Source organism: Coturnix japonica, chromosome 7 (assembly GCF_054131305.1).
Source record: "Coturnix japonica strain WE chromosome 7, WE-NBRP24, whole genome shotgun sequence".
Classification (NCBI taxonomy): domain Eukaryota; kingdom Metazoa; phylum Chordata; class Aves; order Galliformes; family Phasianidae; genus Coturnix; species Coturnix japonica.
Window position 1 is genome coordinate 32,336,842 of NC_140669.1, and position 17,955 is coordinate 32,354,796.

The window sequence follows — 17,955 nt, forward strand, 5'->3', positions numbered from 1 at the left end:
GAAACAACAGAGGAAATAGCTTTCCCTAATCAGTCATTTTTAATGTACATTCTTGCCGTCTTTTGGGAATTTGGGATGTATTTAGGGCTTATTTTTGCAGCTGTTTCTCCACACAGTCACATCTGCCACAGATCTTTAACGTAAAGCTTGCAATGTGCTTATGGAAGTACTGGAATGGGGAGCATCCCTGCTTGTGCCAGGCACAGCGAGGCTTGTGGATATTTCAGTGCACAGCTCTGATAGCAAAAATATTTGACACTGGACTTCCAGACAGGTATTTAATTAAACTAAATTCTTGGCTTGCACTTTGATTCACAGGAAAGTTATTTGTCTGGTTTCTTTCTTGATCAGAAAAAAGAGCTTTGTGCAATGCTCATTGAGCAGGGGTGACCTTTGGGCTGTCGGAGTGTTTGTTTTGTCTGTGTTTTGGTTTTGTGCAATAATTGCTAATATTGGGAAACGTTTACCACTTCAGCTGTTGCTGTGACAACAGTGCTGCACGCCCAGTTTGTGCCCAATTAGAGCTGCAGAGGGCTTTAATTGACCAAAACTCCTGCAGGAACTTACCATGTTTCTGCAGGGTTATGTCAGGGCGGGCAGCAGGAGTTAGGGTCTTTGCAGGAGGAAAACGTGCAATCCCAAGCAGTGGGTGATGGTGTTTGTTATTACTGCTTGCTGTGTTGGTGCTGTGGAAAGAGGTGAGCTGGGCTGGCAGCACCTTATTGAAACATGCCAGCTGAATGGAGCATCTTTCCTCCCTTCCTTGCTTCCCACTGACTGCTTCTCCAAGTTCCCTGTCTTAGCCAGCTCCTCTGATAAGCACAGCTGTGGCTGCAAGCCCAGTTCTCAGTGCCTGCAAAGCTCTCTCCCTGCTGAGTCCCAGCAGAACCCAAAACAACGCTCTCCTCAAAGGGAGAAGTGTTTGTGCAAAACTTCTCCCTTTCCTTTCTGTCTGCAGCCTCCCGCATCCTTACGGTGACTGCATTCCTGGCATACCAGACTTCAGATGGCTTCAGAAGCATCTGGAGCAGGCTGGAATATCTCCTGCTCTGATTCTCCCTCCCCGGATGCAAATTTCCTCTTTCTACATTCCAGAAAAGGGTACTGATTTCTTCAGGGCTTGCTCCTCCTTGCCTCCAGACCCGCAGGTTTAATAACAGCCAGCTGCAGCCCAGGCAGTTGGCGGCCAAGCACGGTGCTTGTCTTCACATTCCCATTATCTCCGTGTTCCCAGCAGAGCTCTCTGCCTTCTAAGGAATTTGGGTTTGGGGTTATTTTCCGCTTGATCTGCTTTTGAAGCAGAGGAAAAACATTGTATGAGGTGGGGAGGAAGGGAGGGCAGTGGTAGGAGGGGATTTAAAGTCGTTTGGGTCGCTCAGTTCAAGCAGGGAATTTGGATTGATATGGCTTTCGATTGCGCAGGGCTTTATTTGTGTACCTCTCTTTGGTGCAAACCTGAAAGAGCAAAGTGGGGTTGAGGATCTGTGCTGCAGCCTTGACTTCAGCTAGCAGAGAGGCTGCAGGCTTGTTTGCTTATGTGCTCCTGGCCTTCCCGGCCACTCTCCAAGCTCCAGAGCAACTCAGTGACACCAGAGGAGCTATTTACCAGCACTTGCATCAGCCACTGTGCTTGTGGTCAAAGAGCAAGCAGGGTAGAGGATGGCAGTATGAAGCCAGGTAGTGGAAGAGAATGTGCACCGGTGCTATGGCAGAAGAAGAGGTTTGCATCTGCAGGTGATGTGCCGCCAGGCTGCGTCTCCGGATGGCTCTTTTGGTGAGGAGAAAGGCTGAAGGTGTGCACAGATTGTGTGTTGCCTTTGAGATCAGCTGTGCTGCTGGTGCCTTGGGAGCAGCTGCTGAAAGCAGAGAGGGCTGTTTGTATGGGGTAGAGATGAGCAGCAGTGTAATGCAAGGCCAGGCTGCCTTTGTTGACCAGACCTAGGTTATTATGAGTACCAAGCTAATCTATTATGATGCTCTAAGGAGAATATGGCAATGTGACTCCTGCGCATGGTCCTGGGCAGCCTGCTCCAGGTGTTCCTCCTTGAGCAGGAGGATTGGACCAAATGTCCTCCACGAGTCCCTTCCAACCGTAATTATTCCGTGGTTCTCTGACAGGAGGCGGTTTTCCTCAGTCAGCACTGCAGGGCCGGCACACAGGTGCAGATGGCTTTTTATCTGGAGTGCTTCTTTGATAAGCAAATGGGAAAGGAAGGATGCAGTTGCCTTAAGTCAGCCTGAGGCTGAAGCTGTGGCACGTGCTGAGCTTGCATCTTGCAAAGTACTTCGTGTGGGTGTTGTGCTGAGAGCAGGAGGCTTTGCTAACGTGCTGGCCTTTGTTTTTACCTACAGGCGGGCTCCCCAGGGTGCTGTGGTATCAACAGGGTCCGTGGAGGAGCCATGACCACCTAGCAGTGCCCAGGCTCTCTGCGAGCTCAAGATGGCAGCACAGAGGATCCGGGCAGCCAACTCCAGCGGCCTGCTGCGCTGCAAGTCGGAGGGGACTCTCATCGACCTCAGCGAGGGCTTCTCAGAGAGCAGCCTGTGCGATGTCAAAGGTGGGGGGTCAGTGGGAGCCATGGCCATTGGGAGACAGGGCAGGTGTTAGCCTGTTACCACCGTGTCACATACTAGAGAAGAGATGGATTTACCAGGCTGGAGACAGGGTTGGTTCTCCATCCCCCAGAAGAGATTAAAGCAGGAGAGAATTCCCATTCCCTCGGTATAAATGGATCCCAAGGCGGAAGGAGGAGCCAGTATGTGCTGATGGCCTTTACAAATAAACATGCAACAAAGCAATTGTTTTTGCGCAAGGAGAGTCCCGAACATCAAATGCTCTTGATGTACATTAGTTTGTTTTTAATGCAAAAATAGGAATTACTCACATCCTTGTGAGTAATTACTCATGCTCATATTCATGCAAGGGAAGGGACTGTCCTGCTCTGCTCACTCTGCACTGGTGCGCCCTCACCTTGAGCACTGGGTGCATTTTTGGGGCACCACAATGTGAGAAGGACACAAAGATAATAGAGAGCATCCAGAGGGCATCAGCTTCCCTCCAGCAAACAGCTTGGGCTGCAGAGCTGCATTAACAGCCACTTCCTGCCCAGGTGGCAAAATAGGTTCAGTGCAGAGTTTATATATAGTTTTACACTGAATAAATGTACTCACAACTTTCCCTACCTGCTGGCAGAGGCTGCACAGGGGAAATAGGTTAATGATGAAGCACTTTGTGTGTACAAACTCTTATTTTCCTAATACTCGAGCCTTGCGGTCCTTATATCTATAACTTTTCTTTGCTGTATTTTTCAGTAGTGGTATCATAAGTTGTGCCATGGCTGCACCACATCTTTTTTGTGAGCTTTCCCTGTTTTCTGTAGGGCTGTCAAGCATCCTGTCATCCTGTGTTTTTCTTCTTCCCTTCCCTCCCCTCCACCCCCCCCTCCCCCCCACACACACCCCTCAGGCATTGTTTTCTTAGGTCTGTCTCACAAGATAGCAAACATTCAAATGCTGATTTAAACATTATCTGCAACTTATTTGTAGCGATCTTTAACAGAAGCAGGTCTGAAATGTTAAAGCCAAACCAATTAATACTGTGATAGAGTGAACATTTGTAGTCTTAATTGAACTGTTTTGCTTGCAATTGCGATCAGATAGTACTGGCTAAAAAACTTGAAGCCAGCCCTGCTGCTCAGCATTGCTGAAAGGGAGGCTGGAGATGGTGCTTGGTCAATGAGAGGTCAATACGGTGTTTGTGGTGGTTCAAGTAACCTGACTTTGTAAAGGGAGCTAAGTTTTGTTGAGGAAATATGGACATGCCCTTAGTTGGTCCACTTACTCTGAAACACAAGTGGGAAAAAGGCAGTGCTGAAGAAAGAGCTGGTGGTTGAAGATGCTGAGATACCACTGACTGAATTTGTACAATAATGGCCTTGAAGGATCACCTGGGCCTTATAACTGCTTCCCATGCAAGCACACCTTCAGAGCCCTCCTGAAATTAACATCTGTTGTTTTAAATGTGAAAATTCAGGGGAGTGCCTGCTGTTTACCCTTAAGAACTTAGATCCAAATATACCAGCTAAAAGAGAGATGATAAGAAGGGGCTCTGGCTCCCTTGGAACTCCCTTCAACACAGCTTTGTGTGCATCATTCATCAGTGAGTTCAGAGGCTGTCTCTTAGAGAAGCAGCTAAGTGAGGTTCTAAATCAAGAGGGAGGCTGGTTGCTAAGACACTTTATTGCATTGTTTACCTGCTTTCTCTCTGCATGCCTTGCAACCATGGGATGATAACAAATTGCTGTGTCTCCTGTCTCAACTCCTGCTGCTCTTCCCAGTTGTTTTGATGCCCATCTCTTTTGAGAAGGCATTTTCTCTTGCAACAAAATGTATCAGATGTAGTTAAGTGAATAGTTTTGTTTATAAATGATAGTGAAATTACCTGTAGGTTAGAGATGCTTTGAAACTACTTTGGCTTCGCTGCTTGATGTAGCTTGGATTGCTTGCCTGAGATAAATGATTTCAAGTAACTTGTGACTCTGTGGATTGCTTACAGTGCTTTTCTATTTCATTTCACAGTGCCTTCTCCTAGTGCCTTGCTGGTTGACAATCCCACATCCTTTGGAAATGCAAAGGAAGTAATAGCAATCAAAGATTACTGTCCAACTAATTTCACCACTTTGAAGTTCTCTAAGGGGGACCATCTTTATGTCTTAGACACGTCAGGAGGTGAGTGGTGGTATGCTCACAATACCACAGAGATGGGTTACATCCCTTCCTCCTATGTCCAGCCTGTAAACTACCGCAACTCTTCCTTAACGGACAGCGGGATGATAGACAATCTACTGGAGAGCCCTGATGAGGGGGTCAGGGAGCTTGACCTGCTTGGAGAATGGACTGATGTGAAAAGAAACTCTGTGAAAGCTCACAATAATAACCCTTTCTTGAATGGTGTCCAGACAAACCCATTTTTGAATGGGAATTTGCAGATGTTGACCGGCTCAGACAGAGAGCCCAACTCCAAAGCTTCTGTTGACTTGCTGCTCTTTGACACGGGACCACCTGCTTCAACAGTTTCTAGCTCAGCCGCCAATAGCAGCACGGGTAACATTTTTGATGAATTTCCATCCACAAACAGGCTGGACCTGGAAGAGCCCGTGAAAAGGGACAATCCCTTCTTCAGGAGCAAACGCTCTTACAGCTTGTCTGAGCTGTCTGTTCTGCAAGCAAAGTCGGACACTCCGGCGCAGTCGGGTTTTTTCAATGGTTTAAAATCTCCCACTCCTGAGCAATTCCAGAGCAGGGAAGATTTTAGGACCGCATGGTTGAACCATAGGAAGTTGGCCCGTTCATGCCATGACTTGGATTTGCTTGGTCAAAATCCTGGCTGGGGTCAGACACAACCTGTGGAGACCAACATTGTCTGCAAACTGGATAGCTCTGGTGGAGCTGTTCAGCTTCCAGACACCAACATCAGCATCCACGTGCCAGAGGGTCACGTGTGCCCTGGGGAAACGCAGCAGATCTCCATGAAAGCTATGCTAGATCCGCCACTGGAGCTCAACAGTGACAAATGCAGCACCATCAGCCCAGTCCTGCAGATCAAACTCAGCAACATGGAGGTGAAAACGTTCATCATTCTGGAGATGAAGGTATCTGCAGAGGTCAAGAATGACATCATGAGCAAGAGTTTGGTAGGACTACAGTGCCTACGGAGCGACATGAAGGAGGGGCCGTACACGCCAATGCAGCTGAGCTATTCGTATGGGGACACGATACAGGTGCAGCTGGAGAACCTAGAGCCTTGCATGTACATAGCTGCTGTAGCTCAAGGGCAGAACATCCTCTACCCTTACACTGTTTGGGATTACATCAGCAAGAAGATCACAGTTGGTGTCTATGGCCCAAAACATATTCACCCTTCCTTTAAAACAGTCGTGGCCGTGTTTGGGCATGAATGTGCACCCAAGACTCTCCTAGTGAACGAGGTCACGAGGCAGTCACACAACCCTGCTCCAGTTGCCCTTCAGCTCTGGGGCAAGCACCAGTTTACTTTGTCCCGGCCTCAAGACCTCAAGCTCTGCATGTTCTCCAACATGACCAACTACGAGGTGAAAGCTAGTGAGCAAGCCAAAATTGTGCGAGGCTTCCAGATGAAGCTGGGCAAGGTCAGTCGCCTTATCTTCCCCATTGCATCCCACGATCCCAATGAGCTCTCAGATTTCACTCTAAGGATACAGGTTAAGGATGACAAAGATGCCATTTTGACCCAGTTCTGTGTCCAGACGCCACAGCCGCCTCCTAAAAGTGCCATCAAACCGACAGGGCAGAGGCGGTTCCTCAAGAAGAACGAGGTTGGAAAGATCATCCTTTCACCTCTGGCTGCCACTGCCAAGTATCCGGTTTTTCAGGACCGGCCGGTGTTGAGCTTGAAGTATGGCAAACTGCTGAAAACGGTGGTGAGGCAAAGCAAGAATCACTATTTGCTGGAGTACAAGAAAGGAGATGTCATAGCCCTCCTCAGTGAGGAGAAGATCAGGTTGAAGGGACAGTTGTGGACAAAGGAGTGGTATATTGGCTACTACCAGGGCAAAATAGGCCTTGTGCACACCAAAAATGTGCTGGTGGTTGGAAAGGTCAAACCCAGCTATTTCTCTGGGCCTGATCTCACCACCAGCCTGTTGCTCGAGCAAATCCTCAGACCCTGCAAATTCCTAACCTACATCTATGCCTCCGTGAGGACTCTTCTCATGGAGAACCTCAGCAGTTGGAGGTCCTTTGCCGATGCGTTGGGGTATTTGAACTTACCGCTCACGTTTTTCTGCCGATCAGAGTTGGACAGCGAGCCGGAGCGAGTGGCCTCTGTGTTGGAAAAGCTGAAGGAAGACTGCAACAACACAGAGAACAAGGACAGGAAATCTTTTCAGAAGGAGTTGATGATGGTGAGTCTGAGGTCTGGTGAGGGCATCTTCCTTCTCTGTGGTATGGTCAGAGTGATTGGGGTGAATGGGAGCTAAGCTTTCCTAACTCAGTCATTGAAAAATGAAGTGCAGTTTTAAGGTCCTTTGCAGGCTGGATGGGAATTGACAGGCTAATGGGATCGTGGCTGTAAATGAGGAATGAAAGAGGTGAAAAATTGTATGTGTTGTGTGAGTGAAGCAGGCGTGCTTGGAAGATATCTAAGCTGAAGGCCCTCCAAAGCAAGGTTGATTTAAGTCCAGTGCTTTCCTGGTGCTCAGCTGGACCTTGCTGCTGGGCATTGAGTTTCAGCCTTCAGTGGTAAGTACAAGATGTATGTGCCTATCAAGGAGTCACCCAAGAGCTGCTGGTCTCCTCAGTCCAAGGTCAAAGTGATGTCAAGCAACGGAGGTCTTGGTTTTTATGGCAGAAAACTAGAAAAAGGCAAGAAACATCAATGCCTTTCCTGTGTAGTGTGTGGTAGGCAAGCCATCTCTCAGGTCATAGGATGGCTTGGGTTGGAAGGGACCTCAGGCTCCAACCCAATCCACTACAGGCAGGGACGTGCTTTTATATTACCTCAAGTTTGTCAAAGGTGCAGGAGAGGGGTTTTATGGCTGCTGTGTTACATTTATGAAACAACCCCAAATTATTCTGTAACAAAGAATGTTTATGTCCACTCCTTCTTTCCTTGAGTGACAGTTAAACCAAGGGCATCTCTGAGTTAGGATGCTTGGTGTTCAGCTGTGGGGCAGGAACATGGAGCACGCAGAAGGAAATTAGGAATAGGCGTATGAGTAAAGAAGCCTGCATCTAAATAAAGCTCAGCATGTCCCAACATCTCTTAATAAAAGCAGGGAAATGTGAGGATTGAACATTAGGTGTAAGGCATTATGAAGAGTATGGAGCCCTTCATTACCCAGGGGAGTTCATGGAAGATGTCTTGTGGATGTACTTCCTCTGCCTAACAGCACAGTACAATTAATAACTCTTTATAACAGGCCCTGTCTGAGTGTTGGTGTTATTGTGGAAAATGGGAAGATAGTTTCCAGAGTCTGACTCATGCCTGTGACGCTGCAATTAGGGTGAGCACCAGAGCTGCTTGCGTAGGGCAGGAGTGTCCAAATGCCATGCTGCATTCCCCAGGGGAGCATCCAAGCTGAAGGCCAGTGGGCTGCAGTAAGTGGAGGATGCTGCTGCTTCCCTCTGCACTTCCTCCAACCTCAGCAATGCCTTCTCCAGATCCTGCCTAGCTGCCTGTTAGTCTGAGGGAACACTGTGATGAAGAGGTCTGGTGCAATGGTGGGTTCCAGCAGGTGTGGCAGCCGTGTCCTCCAGCAGTCTCTAGCTTGGTGCAGGTGTTAGCTGGAATGAGCAACCATCAAATCACCTTGACTTTGAGCTACGTAGGCTGGCACTACGGAAAGAGGCCAAGGAGCTGCAGGGCTGCAGAAAGTTTGGTTGAGTGGGGATGAGAGGAGAGCTGGGTTGCCCTTGCTGCCTGGGTTTGTGATCTGTGGCCAGTGGGACAATGTTTTAGCTTTGGGCTTCAGTAGAAGGCAAGCTGTAGGCCGTGTTGTCAACTCAGCTTCTCTTGAAGGGCTCTTCTGGCCACTGTATGTGCTTGTCTTTTGAGCTTCTAGGAGGGAGAAAGCTGCTGCAGCTGCACTGGGCTCTGGGGCAAGACCTGACTTTCTGGCCCACATCTCCAAGCTATGCTTGGGGCAATAGTTTGCATCTCCAGACCATGGGCCACTTGGGCTCATGATGCCTGGGACACAGCCATGTCTTGCACCATGTTTTGCCATTGCTCTTCTAGCTTCAGCAACCCCTCCTCTGCCCTGGGGCTGGGTGGAGGTGCTAGCCAGGTCTGTGTCTGGCCCTGTGGTTCTTCAGAAGGAGGCTTTGCACCTTTAATCATTCTGTGAGTAATGGGGTGAACTGTGTGCTCCTCTTGCTGAATGCTTCCTAGGGCTTTGTGCTGTTTGCTTTACTGGCTTGCTTTTCTTTTATCTATTCTCTTTGTCTCCAGGGGACAAAGACAGCCTATAGGTCATGGAGAGGCTGTGCCAGCTTAACTGAGGGAATGAAGAAAAGATGGGGCTCTCTGGGGACTCACAGACCTACTAACTCAAGAGGAGGGCTGTAAGCTGCTGGAAAACATACTGCTCCCAAAGGGGATGCATCTCATGCGGAGTCCCAGAGCAGGTTTTATTTTCCGTGCTTGAATGGAGGCTAATCCTGAATATTGGCTCTGTTTCCTATTCTGTGCAAGATCTTGCTGTGTCTGAGCCTGTTGGTGAAGGATGAGCCCTTCTCCTGGTGGAAGACCGTGCTGCTTCTAAACCCCAAACTGCTGTCAAATACTCCTTAGCTTACAAGGAAGTAAGAATGAGCATGAGTTAAAAAAGAAAAGAAACAACTGTGCTGGGGGAATGACAGATGAGAAGTCATATATTTTGTTGTGCTTAAATCTAATTTTATTTGCAACAAGTGGCCTTGCTTTCTGCTGGTGAGAACTCCTTGGATCTGTGTGTTTCATGTTAAAGTTGATTGTCCCGTCCCCAGAAGGGACTGTGGAGAGGGAGGTGGTAAGCATGCTTATCTCACATCAGTGTTGAGTACACAGGATTACCATGGCAGAGCCATACACCAGTAGCCAAGCATGGAAAAGCCCTCTCATTGATGACTAGTTAATAAATAATCTGCATTTACATACTCTTTTCATCTAGCAAAAGCAGCAGAGTGTGAAGGTAACCGAGGGGAGCATTGCTCAGAGGTTAGTCATCACATCAGAGAGAGAAACAGAGCTCTCCCCTCCCTCTCTGCCCATCAACCCAGGCTACATGCAGGTCATCTCAAAGCCTGTAGGCACTGCAGCCTGGATGGCAATGGTAGACGAGCAGCCTAGCACAGACCTCTTGCAGCTGGGCTGTGCTCTCTCTGTGGCTGCTGCTGAGGGGAAGAAATGCATTTGCTCACTTCTGTGTGGCAGGGCTTCAAGGTGACATGCTCGTCCCACACACACAGGCAGCATCGCTGTGGTCGGTGGCTGCTGCCCAGCATGCAGGTGCTAACTCCATCACATTTCCAAGCCTTTGGAGTCCCAGCAAATGCTGGGTGTTTAGGGTGGCTTTGGAAACATGAAGTCACATACCACAGCATAATCCAGTGCGCTCAGGTTGCCGTGGCTATGCCAGGTTTCATTTGAGAAACTTGACCTAACTTGCCATACAATGGGTGCACTGCCTGGTCCTCTGGAGCTGGAGTGAAGCCTGTCATGAAAGACATCACTTCTCCCTGCACTTTTGATACGGTGTTTTGGTAGAGCCTTGCTCTTATCAGCCTTTCCAATAAATGCTGCTTCTAGGGAGCAGCAACCAGTCTGCTGAGGATATGACTGTGCTCATTAGCAGGGAGCTGCAGGACCTGTAAGCACTTTCTTCTGCAGATAACTGGAGATGTGCTTCTGCTTGTTGTAGCTGTTGTGTCTGCAGGTTTGTGAATGCTGCCTCTTTTCTACCAAGGAGGAGTGAAAGGACAATGCTGTGTCCTCATCACTGACGCTGGAGAGCCTGAGCACTGTGTTCCTGCTTGGAACTGGTGCTGCTGTGCCCAGGGCACACAAGCCCGAGATGCTCTTGTTCCTTCCCCTGAGCTCCTGCATCCTGAATTGGGCTGTTCTGTATTTGGGTCCCTGGTGAAAAGCAGATCCCTCTAATAGAGCTGGCGGGGCAGTGCTCCCACCGAGGCTCTGCAAAGCAGGCTGCTCAGAGCAGGGTGATGGGAGAGCAGCAGCACAGGGCTGGCTGTGAACTTCCCTGCAGGCTCCTCGCTCTGCAGACAACATAAAACGACTTGGTTTTATTTGCTGGGGCTGAAAGGAAACGGTTGATCTCTTCCTGTTCCTCGGTGCAGGTATTTCAGAGTGCTGTACCCGTGCTGGTTAATGAAAGTCTGAATGTTGCTGCTGCTGTAACCACAACTCCGCCTCCCCAGCAGCTACCTTCAGCCCTTTCAGGCAGTGATTAACGCCCGATAACGCTTGGACCCTCCAGGGTGCTTTCTAATTTAAATGCAGTTTAAAAAATCATTAACTCATTTAAAAACCTCCATTTCCATCACTGCTTCCTCCTGGCTCTCACGGCTGGCAGGCACGAGTGAACCTGGGGACACTTCCCACCTCTGGGGCAGAGGAGAAAGGCTTCACCCCATGGTTCAACCAGATCTAGGGAGGGGACAACGTATCCACAGCTCACACGGCTGCTTATCCCATATTGGCTTTATTGTTATCAAACTGAGGGCAAAAAGGGAGTGCACAGGAATCACATACAGCTTTTCAACCCCATTGTTTGCTCCTTCCCTGTCCGTGTGCTGTGATCTCCCCCTCCAAGGGCTCCCTGCTGCCTGTTTGCTTCTATGTTGTTTGCCGTGATCAGAGGACTGGAAATGGGCTTCTGTGTTTCAGAGCCGGGATGCAAATTCAGCCTCCCCTGGATGCGTTTGAAAGTGGAGGCTCTTCTGCTTTGAACTGGAATTTGAATATCAAACCATCTCCTTTGCTGTGCCGCACGCTCTGCTGGTGGAGCAGGCTTGAGGCCTCTCCGAGGTTAATAAATGCACCCGAGGATGATGGAGGGAAGCTGTAGTATAATCCCAAAAGCGCCTGCTGGAGGATTACATCTGTTGAGAGCCCTGCTAATCCCAACTGGGCAGCAAGGGTTTGCAGGGAGCCCATAATATGTGCTTTGGCTGCTTATTCCATCTCCCATCACCTCCTCGCTGCCCCAGCTCACCCAGGGCTCTCTCAGCAGGCTGAGCCTTCCTTAGAGGCAAAGCGAAGGCAGGAGGTGTTGCTCTGGTTATTAGTAGGTTTCAGAGTGAACATGCTGAGCCGAGGGGAGCAGAATTAGCTCTTACAAAGCTGTGGCTACAAGTTATTGTACCACTCATAGCACAGGACTCTCTGCTAAATAATGCCTCCCTGCTGTTATTCCCTTTTCCTGTGTCCATTGAGAAGCAGGGTGTGTTTCTCCCAAGTGCTCCTATCCCTGGGAAATAGATCAGCTGATGTGTGACCAGGAAGGGACAAAGTGCCTGTGCACCATCCGCCTGATTCAGAACAGTTCACATTTGCTGACTGCTGGTCTCAGGGAGAAGACCCTGGGCCTTAATCCTACATCTCTGCTTCTTAGGACCACCCGAGGCCTTCGCTTCAAGAGCAAAGGGCCCTGAGCCTGTTGGCTGCGTGGTGAGGTAACATTGCTGAGAGCTGGATGTCGAGTGCTCTGCAATATGAATACAACATGCAATGAATACAGCACAGATGTGAGATCTGAGCGCTTCTCAATGCCCATGAAAAATATAATGCCCTTTTAAAATGTATTTTGCTTGCTTAACGAGAAGGTTTATTATTTCTACTTCTAGTGCAGGAAACCAGTGTAAGCACTTTGTAGAAGCAAATGCTGGTCTGAAGCAGTAATTAGATTCAAGCCCAGCTTTGCTTTGTGTAAGCTGGGAACAGATAAGGGAATCAACATATATTTGCTTTGCAAATTGCTGGAGTGGTTTCAGATGTTACTGTCTTCCCCAGCTGTTTGTTACTGTCCTCTTGATAAACAGACTCTGAGAGGATTTAACCCCTCTTCTTCTTCAGAGCTGATTCAGCCCAGACCCCTGGGTCAGAAAAGGACACGATGACCCATAGTCCTGCTGCAGGGATGGCAGCAGAGGGGCAGGGAGGAGTGTAGGGATATACAGATCCATCTTGCTGCTTGCAGCTGGGCATCCTCATGCTGCCATCCCCAGGCTGTGGTTTGCATTTGTTCAAGTGAGCTCCCCTGCTGAGATGCTGAGCGGTGCCCTTGGTGCTCAGCTGTCCTGGAGCTGCAGTCCTCATTCTGCTGCCCTTGCAGCTCTGGCAGTGAGCAAACAAGAGGGTGCTCAACAAAGAAAAAGCAAGGCAGCAGCTGGCAAATCTGTCTCCTTGTGATGCATGATGAACCTGCTGAGCTGCGGCTGCAGTCCACACTGGGGCGGGCAGCATGAAGGGAGATGGATGATTAAGTGATGATTAAACCTTTCTGGGTGGTAAACTGCCCCTTGGGGCATCTTGGGATTGTTTGCGTTGTTTCAGTGTTGCTTCAGAAAGCCCATAAAAATAAAAGGGTTCCTGTTCCATAACACAGAACATGTTTCCATAAACACTGGAGGTCTGAAGAGGGGTTTGTCCAGGGATGGGGCTTGCTCCTGAGGCTCTCGTTCTGCTTTCCACTTGGCTGTGGCACACGGTGAGGGACACCTCGTCCTTCCTGCTTGGCTATGGAGAGATGCTGGTTCTGTTGATAATTGCCATTTAAATTTCCTTTCCCTGTTGCAGCTCACTTTGTCCATTGCTACTAGCTGAATTAGTGCTAGGTAGAAAACACACTGCTGTCAGTGTCCCTAAGAAAGGAGGTGGGAGGATTTCGTGGTGGTTTTTTAGGGACGTCCTCACCTGATTTGGGCCCACGCTGACTCCATCTTCCTCTTTGTTTCCTAATGATCCCTCAGGCCTTGCTGAAGATGGACTGCCAGGGGCTGGTGGTCAGACTCATCCAGGACTTCGTGTTGCTCACCACGGCCGTGGAGGTGGCCCAGCGCTGGAGGGAGCTCGCTGAGAAGCTGGCCAAGGTCTCCAAGCAGCAGATGGATGCCTACGAGGCCCCGCACCGTGACAAGAGCGGGGTGGTGGACAGTGAGGTGAGGGCAGATTGGCCTTGGTTCCTTGAGGTTTTCCCTAGGATATTTTTTTTTTGCATGTGCAAACCTGTGCTTTTGGGGAATGAGGAGCAGGGTGTGATGGGGGAGAAATGGGGACATTTTCACCCACAGTACATGGGATCTGGGATCAAAATGCGTTGAGGATGGTAGCACTTGTTGGATGTTGAATGCTGGGCAAGGGGCGAGCTTCACATTTAGCTCTTTTCTTCTACCCTCTGCCCTAAAGGCCATGTGGAAGCCCGCATATGACTTCCTCCTCACCTGGAGCAGCCAAATGGGCGACAGCTACCGGGATGTGATTCAGGAGCTGCACACAGGGCTGGATAAGATGAAGAGCCCCATCACCAAGCGCTGGAAGCATCTCACTGGCACCCTCATCCTCGTTAACTCCTTGGACATGCTCCGGGCAGCTGCCTTCAGCCCTCAGGACCACGAGGATTTTGCCATCTAGTGCAGCTCCCTGCAGTGACATTTTCACCCACGTCTCATTTGTTGGTGGTGTCCGTCTTTTTCTGTGTTTATTTTTTCCCCTTTTTCTCTATAACAGTTGATTATAAAAAGAAGAAGAGGAGGTTGCTCTCCCCAGGTTTAAAGAGGCCAAAGTTTGCAAGTTCTCAGCAGGACTGGAAATGAGCAGGAGACAACCCTCCTCTGGGTGGGAAGGCATCCAGGAGGGATGTGGCTTTTCATATGGAACTGATACCAGTTCAACTATTTCTTACTCAGACACTTAAAAAGGACCTGGGGGGGTGGGGGGCGGGGGGACACCTAGAGGGATAACAAAAGAGAATACTTGTTTTTTAGGCATTTAAATCTAAATCTGAAATCTACTTTTTTGTAACGAGCAGTAAAGGTTGTAAAGCACCCTAAAGGGGGGGAAAGCTGTTGCTCTTGTTTTGTATGTGGTAGAGACTGCTTTTAAATCATCATTTTTGAGATGAACGCAAGCGATGTAAATACGTATTTAAGACAAAGCACAGCAGTGTCCCAGTGGTTCTGGTAAACTCCCACATCATAGACTGTAGAGCACCGTGTGAGTTGGGGTGAATTCAGCCCAGCAAGCAACTTAAACCAGAAAGGAGCTTTTTCCTCCCCCATCGTACGGAACAGATCACCTGCTTAATTGTTTTTTCTTTCCTTTTTAAATGTATCTACAAAGATGCATTTTGGAATCATCTGGGGGTAAAGGAGGTGCTCGTTCTTGTTTGCAGGTGCACGGGTGCCATTTGTAACCATGGGAAGGGATGCTGCCCCTGGTTTTGGAAGGAGAAGCTGGAAGCTGGGGGCTGAGCACAGCCCTGCTCCTTGCTGCCCATGGTGGTGATAGTGGGTCACTCTGCCATTGCAGCCAAGTGCTTGGCCATGTTCCTCCTGCATTGAAATCCATTCCAGAGCTCAGCGGTGATGTTTCAGACGTGTTTGGAGCCCTAATGCTCATTGCTGTTGCTTTCTGAGGGCTTCAAATGGGGCTGTTTGGGGCTCCCAAACTCCAGCTGAACTTGTAAATACCTTTTGCAATGACACTGGTGCCATTGAGCTGAATACCTGTGGTACCAAGTGCCCTTTCTTTCCCCTCGTGTTTTATAGCCGCCTCTTTTGGATTACCTCCCCTCTCCCTTCTGCTTTGAAATATTGTACTCGGGAGGGGAATATTTTTGCACAGAAACACTATTTCGGGTGCAAAGTCTCTTTATAGCGAGGAAGATGGATTGGTAAGGGTGATTTTCTTTCAGGTTGAACCAGAGGAACAGAGCAGGGAAGGCATCTTTGACAAACACAATAGAAGCACACAGTTGAGGCTGCTGCGGCCAACAGGCCGGGCTGTCAGCAGCCAGGATCAGGAGGTGGTGACACTTGGGCTCGATTTCTTCTTTGATTTCTTCTCCTAGGAGGCTGCAGGTGATACGAGCTCCCCAGAAGAGCCAGGCGTGGGGCACTGCCCATGGGCTTGCAGGTGCAGGTGGTGAGCAGGGGAGAGAATGTCCTCCCATGGCTTCACTGCTTTACATCCTCTTCCCAAAACAACATCCCCAGAAGCAGTCTCTCCTCGCAGGACCCCACTAGAAAGAATGAGCACCTTAATTTCTCCTCAGGGGCTTTAAGGAGTTTCCTATGCAACGCAGCGTAGCACAGAAATAGGGTCTGCCGGCACCTGAGCCTGTGATGCGTTTGCTTTCTCTTTACAACAGCAGGGCACTCTAAGAGCATGTTTTCCTCACACCAAGCAAAAACAAATCTCCAATGCAATAAGGAGCAGCTCCTGCAAGAGAGATCCAGCGTGTGCCAGCACGGCATTGGCCGGGCTGTTCCTCATGGGCAGTTGTTTTACTCTCTGGTGACTCCAAGATGGGCATGTCCCTAAAGAATTTCAGCTTCTATGTTTTCTTTCCCCCCCCCATTGGTTTTTCTAACTACCTCAGGTACTTTATACCCAGCTTAACATTTCAACAGCAGCACGGAGCTTGCTGTGCTCATCTCCCCTTCTGCTGTGAGCCATGGCAAAACACTCAGCCCATGTCAGGGCAACCTCTGTGTTGCTTTGTGTCCCTCCCTTGGTCTGAAATCCCAGCTCTCCTCACCTGCTGGGGTTGGGCTACGTCCTTCAGATGCCTTTTGCCTGCTGTATGTTGAGCCCTTCTGGAGCTGCACCTGGGCTTTGCATCATTACCACGGTTGGTGCAGTTATTGTACTTACATTTAATGTTCATTTTTTTAAAAATTAATAATAATAATGATTTTTTTTTTTTTTTGCAGAAAAATATTACTATTAAAGCTGTTGCTATTGCAGTGCTACCGAGTGGATTTCATCTGCTGGCAGATGGGGTTAAGGCAGGAGGCTTTTCTTAGTCCCACAGGCTGATGATGCCCAGGCCATGTGGCCTCGAGCTCAGCACAGACCATCAGTTGTGGTGTTCACAGTACGAACTGAATTCAGATTTCAGGCCATGAAAGTGAGTTATTCAGACACGTGGCTCTGCTTGTGGCTTCAGCTTGCTAAGGGTGAAAAGAAAAAAGACACGATGGTTTGATTTAATCCCTGGCAAATGCATCCCGTGGTGCAGCACAGGGTGGCACGGCTGGATTGCTGGGCCAAGGCAACTAGAGACCCTGGTTATGAATGATCGTTCTTAAGTAGCCTGGGCTTATCTAACTTGAACAGTTCTCCATTAGCTGCTTCTCTGATGATTGACTCTCTCTAATACTTTATCTTCAAGTAAATTATTGGTCTTCTTTTCTCCCGTGTCCAATCAAGGCAATGACCTCCTTCAGCACAGTCCCCTTGACAATGCACTTGCACCGTTTTAAGCCATCAAAATAGGATGATATCTCACATCAGCTCAGCTCTCCATTAAATGGCTGAAAGAGATATGTCAGAATGGGGAGGGAGGGATGTCAGCCCTGGGTTATCAGTGTCTGGACAGAAATCTGCAGTATCAGTGCTTCTTGCTTTGTCCTCCCCGGCTCTCAGTCTGCAGTCTGTAATGAAAATGAGAGACTGTGATGAAAGAGCCAAGAGGTCTCTGGGCATCTGTTTTTATCCCTGGAAATCCCTGCTGAAAATCAATTGTTCTGCTTCCTTCTTAGCTCTCAGCTAGGAAGGAATTTCTGCCTTTGGTGCCCAGCTTTGGCAGCATCCCAGGCACAGCCAGCACGGGAATCTTCTGGGTTTGGGTCTTCTGGACCTTTGGGGATGTGGTTAGTGAGCACAGTGGTGGTGAGCTGGTGATTGGACTATTGAGGTGCTGGTGCAGGTTACCCAGAGGGGTGCTGGAAGCCCCATCTCCGGAGACACTCAAGGTCAGGTTGGATGGGGCTCCTGAGCACCTGATCCATATGTAAGTATCCCTATACAATGCAGGGGACACCTGCAATGATTGTATGGGTTACATGGCCTGCATTAGGAGCACAGCTGGCTTTGATTTGCCCTTCCTTCTCCATTCCTGGTATGATGAAGTCATCTCACACCAACTCTTTGCAGCAGAGGCTCACAGGACAGCCCCATCAGCTGCCTCTAGGGGATAATTAACCTTAGGTTTCTTCCCCTCTTTAACTACCCCCTGCTGAGCAATTAAACCTCACAGCCATCGCTTCACGAGGTCTCACCTGGTTAAAAAGAGTTGCTGGGATGTGGTTGGGTCTCTATTGGGAGGGCTGCTGGGTGACAGATACTGTGAGCTTTGATCTACCCCAGAAAGCAGATTGTGGCCCCAACAGCCCGGACTGGAGGTATTTTAA

The 17,955-nt window shown here is 49.1% G+C and overlaps 1 protein-coding gene across 8 annotated transcripts in view; it reads left to right on the top strand.

Moving 5' to 3' along the window:
• The window catches only part of SH3BP4 (SH3 domain binding protein 4), a 41,807-nt gene extending 27,207 nt beyond the window's left edge, over nucleotides 1–14,600 (top strand). For 5 of the 8 annotated variants that reach the window (XM_085553627.1, XM_085553626.1, XM_085553625.1 and 2 more), the window contains 4 exons: nucleotides 2,353–2,558; nucleotides 4,579–6,941; nucleotides 13,510–13,698; nucleotides 13,946–14,600. In XM_085553627.1, the coding sequence (XP_085409753.1) occupies nucleotides 2,441–2,558; nucleotides 4,579–6,941; nucleotides 13,510–13,698; nucleotides 13,946–14,170 (2,895 nt within the window). In that variant the 5' untranslated portion in view covers nucleotides 2,353–2,440 and the 3' untranslated portion in view covers nucleotides 14,171–14,600. Of the gene's footprint in view, nucleotides 1–1,396; nucleotides 1,794–2,352; nucleotides 2,559–4,578; nucleotides 6,942–13,509; nucleotides 13,699–13,945 lie in introns of those variants that run through there. The other 3 variants (XM_032445749.2, XM_015867709.3, XM_085553629.1) reach the window with 3 other exon arrangements.
• The last annotated feature ends 3,355 nt before the right edge of the window (nucleotides 14,601–17,955 follow it).